Source organism: Colobus angolensis, unplaced genomic scaffold (assembly GCF_000951035.1).
Source record: "Colobus angolensis palliatus isolate OR3802 unplaced genomic scaffold, Cang.pa_1.0 Scaffold107, whole genome shotgun sequence".
NCBI classification, from domain to species: Eukaryota; Metazoa; Chordata; class Mammalia; order Primates; family Cercopithecidae; genus Colobus; species Colobus angolensis.
The window spans coordinates 2,756,233-2,770,814 of NW_012111697.1; the positions used below are offsets into that span (position 1 = coordinate 2,756,233).

The 14,582-nt window shown below is 44.2% G+C and overlaps 1 protein-coding gene across 2 annotated transcripts; it reads right to left on the bottom strand.

Annotated features, from left to right (window-relative positions):
- Positions 1 to 27: 27 nt before the first annotated feature.
- On the bottom strand, positions 28 to 14,582 carry ZNF599 (zinc finger protein 599). 2 transcript variants are annotated; one of them, XM_011947591.1, is made up of 4 exons: positions 13,780 to 14,582; positions 10,399 to 10,525; positions 8,299 to 8,394; positions 28 to 2,454 (listed from the first exon to the last, which is right to left on the bottom strand). In XM_011947591.1, exons 1-4 carry the CDS (start codon positions 13,795 to 13,797, stop codon positions 929 to 931), a joined length of 1,767 nt encoding a protein of 588 aa, XP_011802981.1. In that variant the 5' UTR covers positions 13,798 to 14,582; the 3' UTR covers positions 28 to 928. The 2 variants fall into 2 exon arrangements, 1 of the variants encoding a protein (XP_011802981.1); XR_001002376.1 differs by lacking the exon at positions 28 to 2,454 and adding an exon at positions 13,299 to 13,436 and having other exon boundaries at positions 7,953 to 8,394.

Genomic DNA, 14,582 nt, shown 5'->3' on the forward strand with positions numbered 1-14,582 from the left:
AAAAAAAAAAAAAAAAAAAAAAAGAAACACTGATAAGGTGTCTTTAAACAGACAAACAAACAAATACCCATAGAAGAAAGTTATTGACTGGTTGATAAAAATGTTTGGATCCAAGGCTCATAGAAGCTAACCCTGTATTTCCCCTAGCAACAATCATTCAGCATTCACTAATTCAGTGTGCACAGGAAATTCACAGAACCTAACTACCACGAGTAACAATTCACTGCATATATATATATAAATGAATGTGTGTACATGTGCACATGTGTTACGTATTTCATGACTCAAGCCTTTATATTTCTCACAAAGACTTACACTCCCTCAAGGGTAGAGATGACAGTTTTGGAACAATGAATACTTCTAATAAATGTTGGCAGAGCTGCCCTCAATGGTCCAATTCTCCTTAGAGATATATATATATGTAAGACATACAAAGGGGATGAGACTTTTTCAATGTCTTATTCCCTGTTCCATCCCCCAACCCGCCAAATGACAAACTGTCATAAATGGAAATTGAGAACAAGTTATGCACGTCTTTTTCTTTTCTCTTCTAGATTGTTTCCTCCATCTCTCATTATTTTAAAATATGCTTAAGATGGATTTATAGTATTAATAAGAGGAAAGTTGTTGCTGACATTTTACCTAAATGCATGTTAACCACCAGGTCTCTCCTCTTGATTATTCTCAGGTACAGTGTAAGGCTCTAAACTGGGTCAATCTTTAATATAATTCTTTGAATGATAAGTGATTACCTGCCACAAAAAGATTTCACAGGGACAATTTTGTTTCTTGTTAGTATAGATTCTCAGATACTAAGACATTTCTCTGGCCAAAAGATTTCCCTCAATAGTTATATTCAAAAGGAAAGGTATGTCACCACTGAGTTCACTAAAGGTGAACACACTTGTAAAAGTCCTTCCTGTGTCTTTTAAACTCTGGTATGAATCTTTCGATGGTGAGTGAACGATGAACTGTGGCTGAAGGTCTTTCCACATTCATTGCATTCAAAGGGTTTCTCTCCAGTGTGAGTTCTCATGTGCTGAGTTAAAGCAAAGTTGTCACAGAAGGCTTTCTCACATTCTTTGCATTCAAAGGGTTTTTCTCCAGTGTGGATCCTATTATGCCGAACAAAATTTGCAGGTTGGGTAAAAGCCTTCCCACATTCTCTACAAACATAGGGCTTCTCTCCAGTGTGAATCCTCATGTGTCGAGTGAAGGAAGAGCTATAGAAAAAGGCTTTTGCACATTCTTTGCACTCCAAGGGTTTTTGTCCACTGTGGGTCCTGTTGTGTCGAATAAAAACAGAGTGGTGTGTAAAGGCCTTTCCACATTTACTGCACTCATAAGGCTTCTCACCAGTGTGAATCCTCATGTGTTGAATTAAGGAAGAGCTGTCACAAAAGGCCTTCCCACATTCTTTGCACTCAAAGGGCTTCTCTCCGGTATGGGTCCTCTTATGTCGGATGAAAGTGGAGCAATGAGTAAAAGCCTTTCCACATTCACTGCACTCATAGGGTTTCTCTCCAGTGTGAATCCTCATGTGCTGAGTAAAGGATGAGTTGAGGCAAAAGGCTTTTCCACATTCTTTACATAAAAATGGTTTTTCTCCCGTGTGGGTCATATTGTGCTGGATAAATGTGGAGCGGTGCGTGAAGGCCTTTCCACATTCACTGCACTCATAGAGTTTCTTTCCAGTATGAATCCTCATGTGTTGAGCAAATGAGGAGCTGTAGTAAAAAGCTTTCCCACATTCTTTGCATAAAAAGGGTTTTTCTCGAGTGTGAGTCATACTATGCTGGATAAAAGAAGAGCGGTGGGTGAATGCTTTGTCACATTCTTTGCACTCATAGGGCTTATCTCCAGTGTGAATACGCTGGTGCTCTGTGAGGTGAAACCTGCGTTTGAAGGCTTTCCCACACTCAATACACTTATATGGCTTTTCCCCAGTATGAAGCCTCATATGTCGAATGACATCAGCCATATAACGACAGGCTTTCCCACACTCATTGCACTCATAGGGCTTCACTCCAGCATGAATCTGTTGATGCCGAACAAGGGCCCACTTCTTGCTAAAGCCTTTCCCACATTCCATGCATGTGTAAGGGTTATTCCTTGCATCAATTATGGGGTCTTTTCCTGGTCGTTGAGAGTCACGTTCATGGAGAGCATCTTGTGGAGTGACTCGTTCCTGTAAAACCCTTAAGCCCAGACTATCATCTGGCTCCAAATCATCATGTTTATAGCTCAACTTTCCAGGGCATATCTCTTTGTGCGGGTTTGTTCCTGTCCTCAAGTTCCCTTCCTGAATTTCTATTAGCTTTTCCTCATCTCTAGCTTGCCCAAACCTGGAATCTCTTGAGGATCTCTGTGCCAGAAGTTCCTGGAAAGAGGATTCCTCAGAGAAGGCCAGCTGAGAAACAGTAGGCTCTGTAGTCTTGGGTTTTGCTTTTTCACCTGAAGGAAATCCAATATAAAACAAACAACATTAGTGATGTCAACATAGAACAAACAAAATCACCACTTTAGCAGAAGAATGAAGGTGACAACAGTGTCTCTGATGTCTACTGCATTTTTTTTTTTTTTTTTTTGAGTCTTGTTCTGTCGCTCAGGCTCGAGTGCCGTGGCACGATCTTGGCTCACCGCAAGCTCTGCCTCACGGGTTCACACCATTCTCCTGCCTCAGCCTCCAGAGTAGCTGGGACTATACAGGCGCCCGCCACCACACTGAGCTAATGTTTTTGTATTTGTAGTAGAGACGGGGTTTCACCATGTTAGCCAGGATGGGCTCGATCTCCTGACCTCGTGATCCGCCCACCTCGGCCTCCCAAAGTGCTGGGATTACAGGCGTGAGCCACCGCACCTGGCCGCCTACTGCATTTTTACATCTCTCAAAACCAGGCTTGCAAATTCTTTCCTAATTCTTGGACTCTTGAGATCTTTAAAAGGAAACCCAAAGGAAAAGCAAGGGCAGAGGACAGAGAATCTGGAATGGAGACAGCTCCTCACTCTCCCAAATGAGGGAGAGTGGGCAGACTAATAATTATAATGTGTGTGATGAATGTGCTGTGACAGAGGCAGTCTCATGGCGCTATGACAATGCAGGGAAGGTACACTTAACATGGCCCAGAAGAGAGACAGAGAGGGATCAGAGGATGTCTTGGATCACAGCACCAAGAAAAGGTGCTATGTGAGCTTTCTTTAAAAAGAAGAATAGGAGTTCCCAGACAGAGGAATTAGGAGGGAAACTTTGGCAGATGAAAACAGAATGTACAAGGGTTGAAAGTCTTCAGAGAATGCTGATTGCTGAGTAATGTAAATGGAATGAGATGATGGAGATGAGGATGGAAAGGCAGGCAGAGACAGAGAAGAAACATATTCTCAGGATTCTTGCCTGTAAAAGTGAGGAGGGTGAGAAGCGTCTGGATGAACATAATGAGTCCACAATGTCTGAATAAAGACTAAATGAACATACACAAAATAGGTAAGATCTACATGAAGAAAATTATAAAACTTAACACACTAAAGATCTATATGAAAAGAGATTAATCAATATAAAGTTGTCAGTTCTCCCTAAATTCACTTCTAAATTCAATATAACATCAGATAAAATCTCAATAGGGTTTTTGATAGATATTGACAAGCTGACTGTGGATAGAGACCAGTCAGAGTCAGCTAATACAGAGACTAGGATAACTCTGAAGGATAAAGCAGGGGACTTATCCTATGAGGAATTAGTATTATGATGAAACTATATGCATTCAGGCAGTGTGGTTAGGCATAGATAAAAGACAAACAGTGAAAGGGAAAAATGAAATAGAGAACTCAGAAATGTATATATGTAACTTTGATATATGATAGAAGCAGCAGAGAAGGCCATTGGGAAAAGGAGGAACCATTCAATAAATGGATTTAGAAAAATTATTTGCCACATGGAGAAAAATGAAATAATATTCCTACCTCATACCACATACAGAATTACCTCCAGAGTGATTAAGATCCAACTGTCAGAAGCTAAACATTAAACACAAAATAAAAATGAATATCTTTTGAGAAAGATTTTTAGAACAAGATATAAAAGCATTAATCATAAATGAAAAGAGTAATTTGACTAGAGTAAATATAATAAACAAAAAAGCAAACAAACAAAAAAGGTAACATTAGTATCAGATAGCAAAGACCTAAGAAAATGAGACAAAGAGTGGCATCACAAGATAAAGAGAAGACCATGGAACCAGGAGGACAAAATCATCTTAAATCTGTATGCACCAAACACCAGAGCCTCAAAATACATGAACCAAAAACTGAGTTGAAAGGAGAAATAAACTCACAATTATGGTTGGGAACTTCACTCTACCCCAAAATGAAAAATGAACATATTATGCACTGATATTCCACAGAAGATATACATTGACCAATCAACATGTGTTCACCTTTCTTGGTAATGGGGGAAAAACAAATTAGGACCACAATGAGATGCCCCATTTTATACTCACTAGGTTGAAAAAACTAAAGGACCTGACAACATCAACTATTGAAGAGTATGTTGTTCTATGAAATCGTTCAGATATGGCAAGGGAAGTGAAATGGGTATAACCGTTTTAGGAAACAACAGAGCATTATCTAGTAAAATTCTTCTTTTGCTTATCTTATAATCCAGAAATGCCAGGCCAAGGAACTTTACTAAGAGAAACTCCTATAGATGTGTCTGAGGACACATACATGAATTTATGGCAGCATTGTTTGTGAGAACAAAAAACAGTACGCAAACATTTTTAAGCTCTCCCTGAAAATGAATACATTGTGTTATATTCATGCAATTGACTATAGCAGGAAAAAAATGAGTGAACTACAGCTATATGCATCATGAATGTTAGTAACTTACTGTTGAATAAGAGTGAAAACCCTAGAAGACAATATAAACCACAATACACTTTTCATAATGTTCAAAAAAAGCAAAATACACACACACAAGAATACAACGTAACAACCTTTTATTTTTTTAGAAGGTTTATCAGTTTTAAATGGCATTATAAAAAGATATATAGATATGTTAAGTTTATTTTTCTGACTTTTATTGTGATAAAATATAAAATATACCATTTTGAGATGAAACAATCTTAAAAAGTAATGGGAAGACAAAGATAAAGTGGGCAAATATTTTAAATCACTCAAATTACCAAAACTGACAAGCAAAAACAGAATATCTGAATAGCCTATATTTATGGAAAAAACCTGAATCTTCCTACAGAATAAGCAATGGAATAACAAATCTTAAATTGGCCATGTATGCAAGGGAGGCAGCACAGGAATGGGAAAGGAAAGAAACACGTCAACAGATGCAGGAAGCAGGTAATGTTCTTGTACTTGGCAAAAATTTGTAGGTGTTCATTACGATCTTTTTAAAGGAGGATGAATAAATATATTAATAAAATGCAATGAAAGAAAATAAAACAAAAACCCAGGACACGCATTGACTAATGACGACAATGTGTCATAAATCACTATTTACCATTTTTCTAATTCTGCACACCTAGGGACAATTATGAAAGTCAGAGGGGGGCCGGGTGTGGTGGCTCATGCCTGTAATCCCAGCACTTTGGAAGGCCAAGACAGGCGGATCACTGAAGGTCGGGAGTTCAAGACCAGCCTGGCCAACATGGTAAACCTCTTGTAAGAAGAAACACTAGAGAGCTTCCACCGTGTGTGAAGGCACTGAGGGAAGGCCATGTGAGCACAAAGGGAGAAGACAGCCGTCTGCAAGCTGGGAAGACAAACCTTATCAGAACCCAACTATGCTGGCACCTTGCCCTTAGACTTGCGGCCTCTAGACTGACAGAAAATACATTTCTGCTATATAAGCCATGCAGTCTACAGTATTTTATTACAGCAGCCAGAGGAGACTAACACACTTTTCTAAGACTCACTTTCCTCATCTGAAAAACTGGGATGCTCTCAGTTCCTGCCTACAAGCTGTTAGGAGAAAAAGCATATAAAACATTCGTTTGTGGCTGGGTGTGGGGGCTCACACCTGTAATCCCAGTGCTTTGGGAGGCTGAGGCAGGAAGATCACTTGAGGCCAGGAATTACCAGCCTGGCCAACATAGCAAAACCCCATCTCTACCTAAAATACAAAAAAATCAATCACCAAGTCATGGTGTTCACACCCTTTTGTAGTCCCCCTGTTAGAATGCTGGCAGGACCTCGATTTACTTCTAAAGAATAGAATATGGCAAAGATGATGGAATGTACATGATAAAATATATGTAATTTTATAAGACTGGAGCATCAGTTTTGCTGGAGTCTCACATAGTGGCTTGATTTGAAGAAGTGAGCTGACTGTGATGAGCTATGAGCTGCCTATGACAGTCCTGAGAGGACCCAGCTAAGCTGTGCCCGGACTCCCAATCCATAGGTGGGAGATAATAAATGAGTGATGTTTCCAGCTGCAGGGTTTGTGGTAATATTGTTACATATGAATAGCAGTAGACGGCTAATACACCTGAGAGGGCAGAAAGTGTAATCTAGATTCTGCTGGAGAAATTAGCCATGGCTAGGATGAGAACTCTTCCACAGAAGTGAGAAAGAAGTTGCAGGATGAGTCAGATGCACGTGAATCAGTAAGTGTCAAAAAGCAAGAAAATCAAGTGTGTAGGCTTTATTCATAAAGTAGGTCAGATGCTCTGACATCAGTGGCAAGGGAGGCAGTGATACACGGAATATGTGAGTGGATGCAGATATAACACACAGGGCTGACCAGAGGCACAGAGCACATGTGGGGAAAACAGTGAGGAATATGGTAGCATTATGCAGGCGAGAGATAATCACTTGGCCTACAGTACTAATGCTGGAGCTGATGGAACTGGTGAAGGTGAGGGATTCAGGAGACATGGATGATGTAAAGCGGTCAAGGTTCAGGGGTGGCTGGATATTGGGTATGAAGGAGATGGAGGTATTGAGGAGTTGTCCACGTTTGTTTTTAGCCTTCTCTACTCATTGAAAGGGGCATTAGCTGAAAGTGGGGAGGTCATGAGGTCCTTTTGAAGCATGATGAGTATGAGGTGCCTCTGAGACATTCAAGGGAAGATGAGGAACTGGGGAGAGGGGTGAAAGCTGGCTGAGCAGGCAAGAAGGGCACTAGAGGGACGAGATGGTGAATCTGCAGTGTCACAAATCCAGCTGCTTGATGGCTCCAGCTCCCTTTGGCAGCCCAGATGTGGGACTGACAAAGGCAATCATCACCTTGAGGTTTTAGAAGACAGGAGGGCCAGAAAACAGTAGGGCTAGGGAGTGCTTCTGGGTATCTGATACACAAATGAAAGGATGGATGGATGGATGGATGGATCAATACATGATGGGCTGCAGAAGGTGAAAAATGGTGGGATGCAGAGTGTAGTTTGAAATAGTAATCTGCAGGAAAAGAAAGGACTGTCTTCTGAATGAAGAAGAACATCCGAGCTATCACTATTCCTTATGACTAACACTACATGAATATTACTAACAGGTAACTTCTGTTGAGCCACTCTGGGTCAGGCAGTGTGCTAGGCAGTTTCCTGTTATGCAATCACATTCCCAAACAACCCAGTCATGCAGAAACTATCATCATTATCTTTCAAATGTAGGCTAAGTTTATCAGATAAGTGTATGCTCACTATACCCATGGGCTCTTCTCCTTGGGCATAAGAAAGCTAAACCACATTTCCCAGCCTGATACAACATGTATCCTAATACCCAGTTCTTGTCAATGAAATGTGAATGGAAGTGATGTGTGTGTGCAAATGGAAGTGACTACTGCCCACCTCTCCCATTCCTCTTGGCCGGGGCAACCTTAAAGCTGCATATTGACAACAGAATGCATGTGATCCCTAAATAAATACAGGTACACAGCTTTCCCGCTGACCCACACTGGACTATGGCATGGATGAAAAAACAAAACAAAACTAAACTAAGCTAAATCTGTTGAGTCACCAGGATTTTGGAGTTTATTTTTCAGAGAAGGTAATTAACTCAGCCTAACTTGTATACCAAAGGCACAGTGACATCACACAACTTCTCCAGAGCCATGAGGCTAGTGAGTGGCAAATCATCAAAGGCTAGAATCTGTCTCCTACCGAGCATATTCCAACCTGAATAAAGGTGAAGAGTGTGTGACGGAGTGGGAAGATGGGGGACCATGGGGTCAAGGGTTCCATGACTGCTCAAGACCACAAAATAGCTGCCCATGGCATTTCAGACACAGTGATGCCTGGGTGGTCTGCAGGCTGCCCTGATACTCGCTGCCAGACTCTCAAAGTCACCAACCTGCACAAGTGCTTTGGGAGAGGCCTCTCTTCACTGTCCACAGGTCCTGTCCATGTTCCAGTAGGTAGATCAGCTCTGGTTTGGGAACAGGATGCCCTGTGCATGGAGAAACAAATGGAGTATGGTATATAGGTAAAGACAAAAAGAAAAGTCTGAGGTGGAAAGGAGTATATACATTTAACATACTGCAACGAAACCCCAGAAGGGGCCCTCCCCCACTTCACCAAAACTATTTCCTAACTAACCTAAGTCAGTAGGATTCAACCACCCTGTGCATCAAAACTACCTAGCAACACCCAGTTCCAAAAACAGAACAAATTAAACCAACTCTCTGAGCAGGGACTGAGCACTGGTAGTTTTTAAAGCTTCCCAGGTGATTTTGGTGCCTATGATGGTTGAAAAACACAGGACTAAACCGCCTGATGAATGGCATCTATTGATAGTCAGTTGTGTAAGGCAGGCCAGTGACTGAAGCGGAACATGGAGGCCTACTGCTCCACAAGGGTACTGGCCAGGGCCCTAGGCTGAGGAGAAAAAGCAGATAGAGAACTGGGTTAGCATGGATTGGCATCGACCAAGCCAGGAGGCAGCAGCACCTCAGGGCTTCTCATTAGGTGAAGTAATAAATTATTTTCAGGGTGAAATTGGCAGGAGGTGGTCTTCTTCCACATGCAGCCACACACATTTTCTCAACTGTGAAGGCTAAAAGACAGAAGACTCTGGAGAGAAGTCAGTGACTGAGGCACCAGGACCCAGAAGCATCAACTGGAAAATCTTGTCCTGGCATGCATCCAGCTGTCACTTAGCAAATGTTCACCATAGGATTATGCACACTTACATGCCACATGCACACTCAGCACACGTTCTGCCATATGCCTGGCACTGAGCTGGGTGATGAGCAGTGTTAAAGGGGAATCAGGCCTGCCTTCATCTGTTAAGGAATCAAGCACCTGCTCCCACAGGGATGCTGCTCATGTTGGTCCCTCCTCCTGGAATGCTGTTCCCATACATCTCCTTTTCACAGGCAATCACAGTTGTCATAAAATAACACCACGTTTACTTCATTAATGACTCATCCCTTGCGGGGATGCAGGGCTGGGAGAGTCCAGTCGACGGTAACCATTTGAACATCTGGACGAAGCGAGACCTTGGGCCTCCATTAATTTCTACTCAGACCAACTTCTGGGCAAACTGGCCATTAAAGGTTTAGGTGGGAGAGCATTTGGTATTTATTAATTTGTTAAATGTAGCAAACACATGTGGAACACTTATTTTGTTTCCAGCTCTATTCTAAGTACTTTACGGGTATTAGTTAACTTGCTGTGACAGGTTACTATAAAAATGGCAAAATCAAAATGGTATCAGGTCCCAGCAAGTTCCTGCTGCCTGCTCGAGGCTGGGAGTTTGAGGCTACTCTTTCTACTGAGGAAGAAATTCACTAACAGCTATGGGAATGTTAAAGATTCAGCCCTAAGCCAACACTCAACATTCAAGAGACAGGAAAGAGAAAAGAAAAAAAGAACAGCTTTCTCGGATAGCATACACCCATGCCATTTGAGAATGTGTCTATGCCCCCTTTACATAATCATCTGTAGCAGCAGAGGAGCAAGGCACAGGCCTTAGGAAATAAGGGTTAACTGTGCAGGTGCCAGGGGCCAAATAGACTTTTCAGCTGAGACTGTGTTGCTGAGAAAGATACCAGCAGCACTGAAAACAAGCACCTTTTTAGTACCTGTGTCAATCACCCGCTGCTTGCAGAACCTCCCATTATCCACAGGTCCTGCTAACTGGGCTGTGAGGACATTTGACTTAACCAAGCTGGGCCAATTACCTCTTGTGGCAATCTGGGATAAGGATATCAGACTGAGGCCAGCTGTGCTAGACAGTGGGATGAAAGTGTTGAGGAGGACTATGTTCCTTACACAACAATCTTTGATGGACACGAAAGGAAACCCAGCAAGAGGAGGTCAGACTACAACGTGCTGAGGCTGCAGGGATCAGGGAAGGGTGTGTCCTGAGGCTTCCGGACCAGCCATGCCTAGAAAGGGTGGATTCAAAGAGGCTGTGGGTCCCCAACATGGGAGGGTAATGAGGTCTTACCCAGTGAGACCAGGAGCCTGCAGGTCTCCAGCATCACCTCCTGGTACAGGGTCCTCTGGGCCAGGTCCAGGTGCCCCCATTCCTCTCCAGTGAAGGTCACAACCACATCTTCAAATGATACTAATGCCTGGGAAGTCAAACAGAGGTGACAGGTGGCTGTGGAGCTATTAGGTGAAATTACAGCCCATTTCTTGGTTACTGGCAAAGGGTCCAGAGGCCCTGAATCACTGAGCAACTCCTCCACTGAATCCTGTGGAGGAAGATGGTGCTGCTGACAGAATACAAAGATGTGGGAGAGAAAAGCCTCCTATGTTAGAAACCACTGGAAAATGATACAAGACAATGATAATCCCGTATGACTGTGAAGAGCAGACAGTAACGTCCTAGGATGTTAGAAGAATGGGGAAAAATAAGACTTCAAACAATAATCACAGCAGCAGTAGCTGAGCCTCACTGGTCTGCACTGTTTGCCTGCACCTGAGGGCTTTACATGCTGTGTTCAAGCAAGTAAATGTCTCCAGGTCTGGAATCAGGCTCCTGAAGTTTAGATCCAGCCTCTTGAACCAACCCATGCCAGATGTGTGACCTTGGAGAAGTCTCTTAATTTCTTGGAGCCCCAGTTTCCACATCAATACATTAATAGTTCCCACTTCAACAGACTGTTGTGAAAATTAATGAGAAAATGTTCATAAAGCAAACACTGCAGCACCCAGCATGTGTTACAATGTGTTTGTCAATTTCAGTAATCATCCTATAACCCATGATGTAAATGCCATCATCATCTCCATTTCACAGTCAGCAAATTGAGGCTCAGAGTCAAGTCACTCAGAGGTGCATGTCTAATAAGCAGAAGCAGGATTTGAACCCACATCCCTCAGGTCCAGGATCTATGGGTGTAACCCCTGTACTCCTCCATTACCACAGTGAATCCACAGTGACAAGGGCTAAAAATATTTCCTATAATTTTTACAATTAAAACAATTTCAGCCACTCCTGAAAATATTTCCATAGATATGGAAGGAAGAGCAGAGCCTTTCTTTGCCTCACCTGAAGAGGTGCCAACTGCTTAGGGCTTAGGAGGGCTCAAACAAGGTTTCCCTGCCCTCAGGCAGCTGGGACTTGCAGACTCCCTGGAATATCCCACAATGAGCACCAACCTGTTCTTTTTCTTCCTGAGCCACAATTAGCACATTTCCCTTAGGTACCAGGTAACACAAGTGGCCAAGGACAATGCAGGCTATGGCTCTAAGAACCTGGGCTGTTGCCTTAAGCACCTTGTCTGTCCTGGGTGAGAATGGGATGTTGGCATGATGACCATCAGATGATCACACAAAATACATGTCAGCAGGTGACAAGCCCTGGTGTCATTCTACGTCTCCTCATGCCTCTGCCTTTGTCCATACAGTTCCCCTTGCCAGGAAGGTTCCCCTAAGACCCCTTCATTCCAATGCCCACCTGCTAGAGAGATGCCCGCACCTTCCCCTTGCAAAGTATACTTTAGCTGTCGCCCGAAGGGATCTCCAATCCACTGTGGGTGAAATATTGGTTAAAAATGTAAGCTTTTGGCTGGGCATGTTGACTCATGCCAGTAAGTACTTTGAGAGGCCAAAGTGGGAGGATTGTTTGAGTTCAGGAGTTCAAGGCCAGCCTGGGCAACACAGTGAGCCCCTGTCTCTACAAAAAATTAAAAAATTAGCTGGGTGTGGTGGCACACACCGATAATCCTAGCTACTTGGGAGACTTAGTGGGGAGGATTGCTAGTGAGCTGTGATGGGGCCATTGCACTCCAGCCTGAGCAACAGAGCTAGACCCTCTTTCAAAAAATAAATAAATAAATAAATAATGTAGGCCTTTGTGCTCGATATACTGGATTGTTTCTGTTACTTGTCACCTATGCAACCTTGGGTAGTTAATCTGAGTCTCCGGTTCCTCTTCTGTAAAGAAAGGAAAATGAAAGAATTTTACTCTGAGAAGAAGGGCATTAAATAAGATAATACGCAGAAACTGCCTCTCAGCACATTGTCAGTGTGCTCAGTGAAGACCAGCTATTATTTGTTGCTGTTAGTATTTTTCCTATTTGCTCCGGTAGCACCCTAGGAGAGATCAATGCAGCACACATCCAGGAGAAGGCTTGCAGAGATCTAGGGACAATGTGACAGGGAAAATTGTCCAATGAGCTTGGCATGTGCAGGAGAGAAGAATGGGAGGGGAAGTGTCCTGGTGGACTGGGCAGTGACTCTGCAGCCATGGTGGGGTGTGGGGTGGGGTTGGGTTAGATTAAATCTAAGTAGGATGGGAGCCCCAGAGGGTAGAATCTCACTCATTAATCACTTATCGACTAAGTGGTACAGGCCCAGAACAGAACAGTTTTGGGGCTGGGGATGGAAAACAAAAGCTCACATTCCGGGTTTAGGGGACAGATCCTCAGCAATAAACAATTAAGATAAAGTCAGAAGACTCTAGAAAACAACACAAGAGTGAGAAGACCACAAAGACTGGGAGAGACTTTACATGATGAAACCAGGGAAGCTCTCTGTGAAGAGACCCTGGAACAACGTTAGATTGAGGTTAGAGAACAGGCCAGGTGAGGAAAAATGAATAGACAACTCCTGAAGGTGATCAGAGTTATGAGGAGTCAACAGTGTGACATGCTGGAGAGTAACTTGGGGCCTGTTATGTGCTCACATTCCAAGAGACACACATTCACGTACACTGTCATTAATGAATATTGAACTGGATTTGCTTTTTAAATACAAGAGCATGTGTTAAACAGGAGCACGGATTCACTGCTGTTAGGCAGCATGCCAGATTCATCTGTAATAAACAGGGCATCTACAAAGACAAATCCAATGAGCTTCTTGTCTTCTAGCCTCCTGCCAAAAATGCTGCTCCCGCCTCACCTCTTGCCCTCGAGGCTCTCATTCCCTCTCCTAGCTTTTGGTAGGGCCAGACTTCCGCTGGAATGATTCCCTAAAACAACAGCAGGACCTGGGAAGTCCTTCTTCAAAGACGGCACCTAGAGGGATGCTCTCCGAGCACTGAAAGGGGACCACGTCACAAGCGTACCCGCTCCAGTTGCCTCCACAGAGAAAAGTATTGAGACTCGCAGTTTAGACCCGAGGGAATGGAGGCCGAGGGCAGCGAGGCGACAGCTCAAGGTTAGAGCCAGAAACAGGGACCTCTCCTTACAACTCCTGTCCTGGATTCAGCACCCTGGGTAGGAAGTGATTAGACCTGCCCTCTCACTTCACCCTCTCCCGGGATCTCCATATCCTAGGGTATCAAAAGGGAGAAGCGCAGAGTCCCGGAATCTCCGGTATTACAGCGGATGGGTGCGGGCGGTGACCCGAGCGCGCGCGGGCTGCGTAACCCTCCACTCACCAACGCCGGCGCCGCCATGGGCCCAGGGGGCGGGGTGAGGCCGTGAGAGTCGGCGAGGAAGCCGGTCCTGCTGGCTTGGCCGACCCTGGGCTCCGGCTCTGGGCTGCGAGGGACCTCAGTCCTCGCTGCCGCATAAAATGCGCACAAGGTTCGCGACGCCGCCTCTGCGCGCCGTGGGGACACAGGGCTGGCGCCAAGGCCCCAGGAAGCGTTTTGCTGACACTTGTGGGGGTGAGATCGCGGCTGACATAAAAGCGTGTAAGTGGGTCCTATCCTCCTCACTGTCCGTCTCTACTTGGTCTCGAAAAGTGGCCCCTGTCTGGCGTTGTGGCCGGTGTAGCGTCGGTAACAACAGCACCCTCAACCTAAGGGCGACCGAAGACTGGACGCCGGAAGTCCCGCCCACGCCGCTACGGGAAACGCCCCTCTGCGCCTTCCGTCTACGGCTTGGGGCCGGCTTCCGTCCCTTGTAGCACTGCCTTCTGGGTAATGTAGTTTGACAGAATCCGGGTGGTACCTGGAGCGCACTCTCTGTTCTCGGTGACGCGGCTTCTCAAGGTTCCCAAGAAAGGGATTGGCTTCACCTCCTCTTAAAGGATAGGTACACAGATTTCCGTAGAAATTATCTGAGGCAATGACCAACTCTCAAATGTCTCTACCGGGTGACTCACGCCTTAACTTTCCTCCCTGTGTATCCCTGCGCCAGCATTTCATCTCTCTGAGCCTTGAGATGGAGATTCCTAAGGAAAATGAAGATAATTATTTAATATGATAATAAAATTTCCCCTATCAGTAATTTTCCG

Excerpts from the sequence above, each read along its gene's own strand:
- ZNF599 (XM_011947591.1), bottom strand. Across the intron at positions 8,395-10,398 it reads CAGGCTCCTGGTCTCACTGG|GGCATCCTGTTCCCAAACCA; the intron begins GTAAGACCTCAT and ends CTCCATGCACAG. Across the intron at positions 2,455-8,298 it reads CTCCCAAAGCACTTGTGCAG|GTGAAAAAGCAAAACCCAAG; the intron begins GTTGGTGACTTT and ends GATTTCCTTCAG.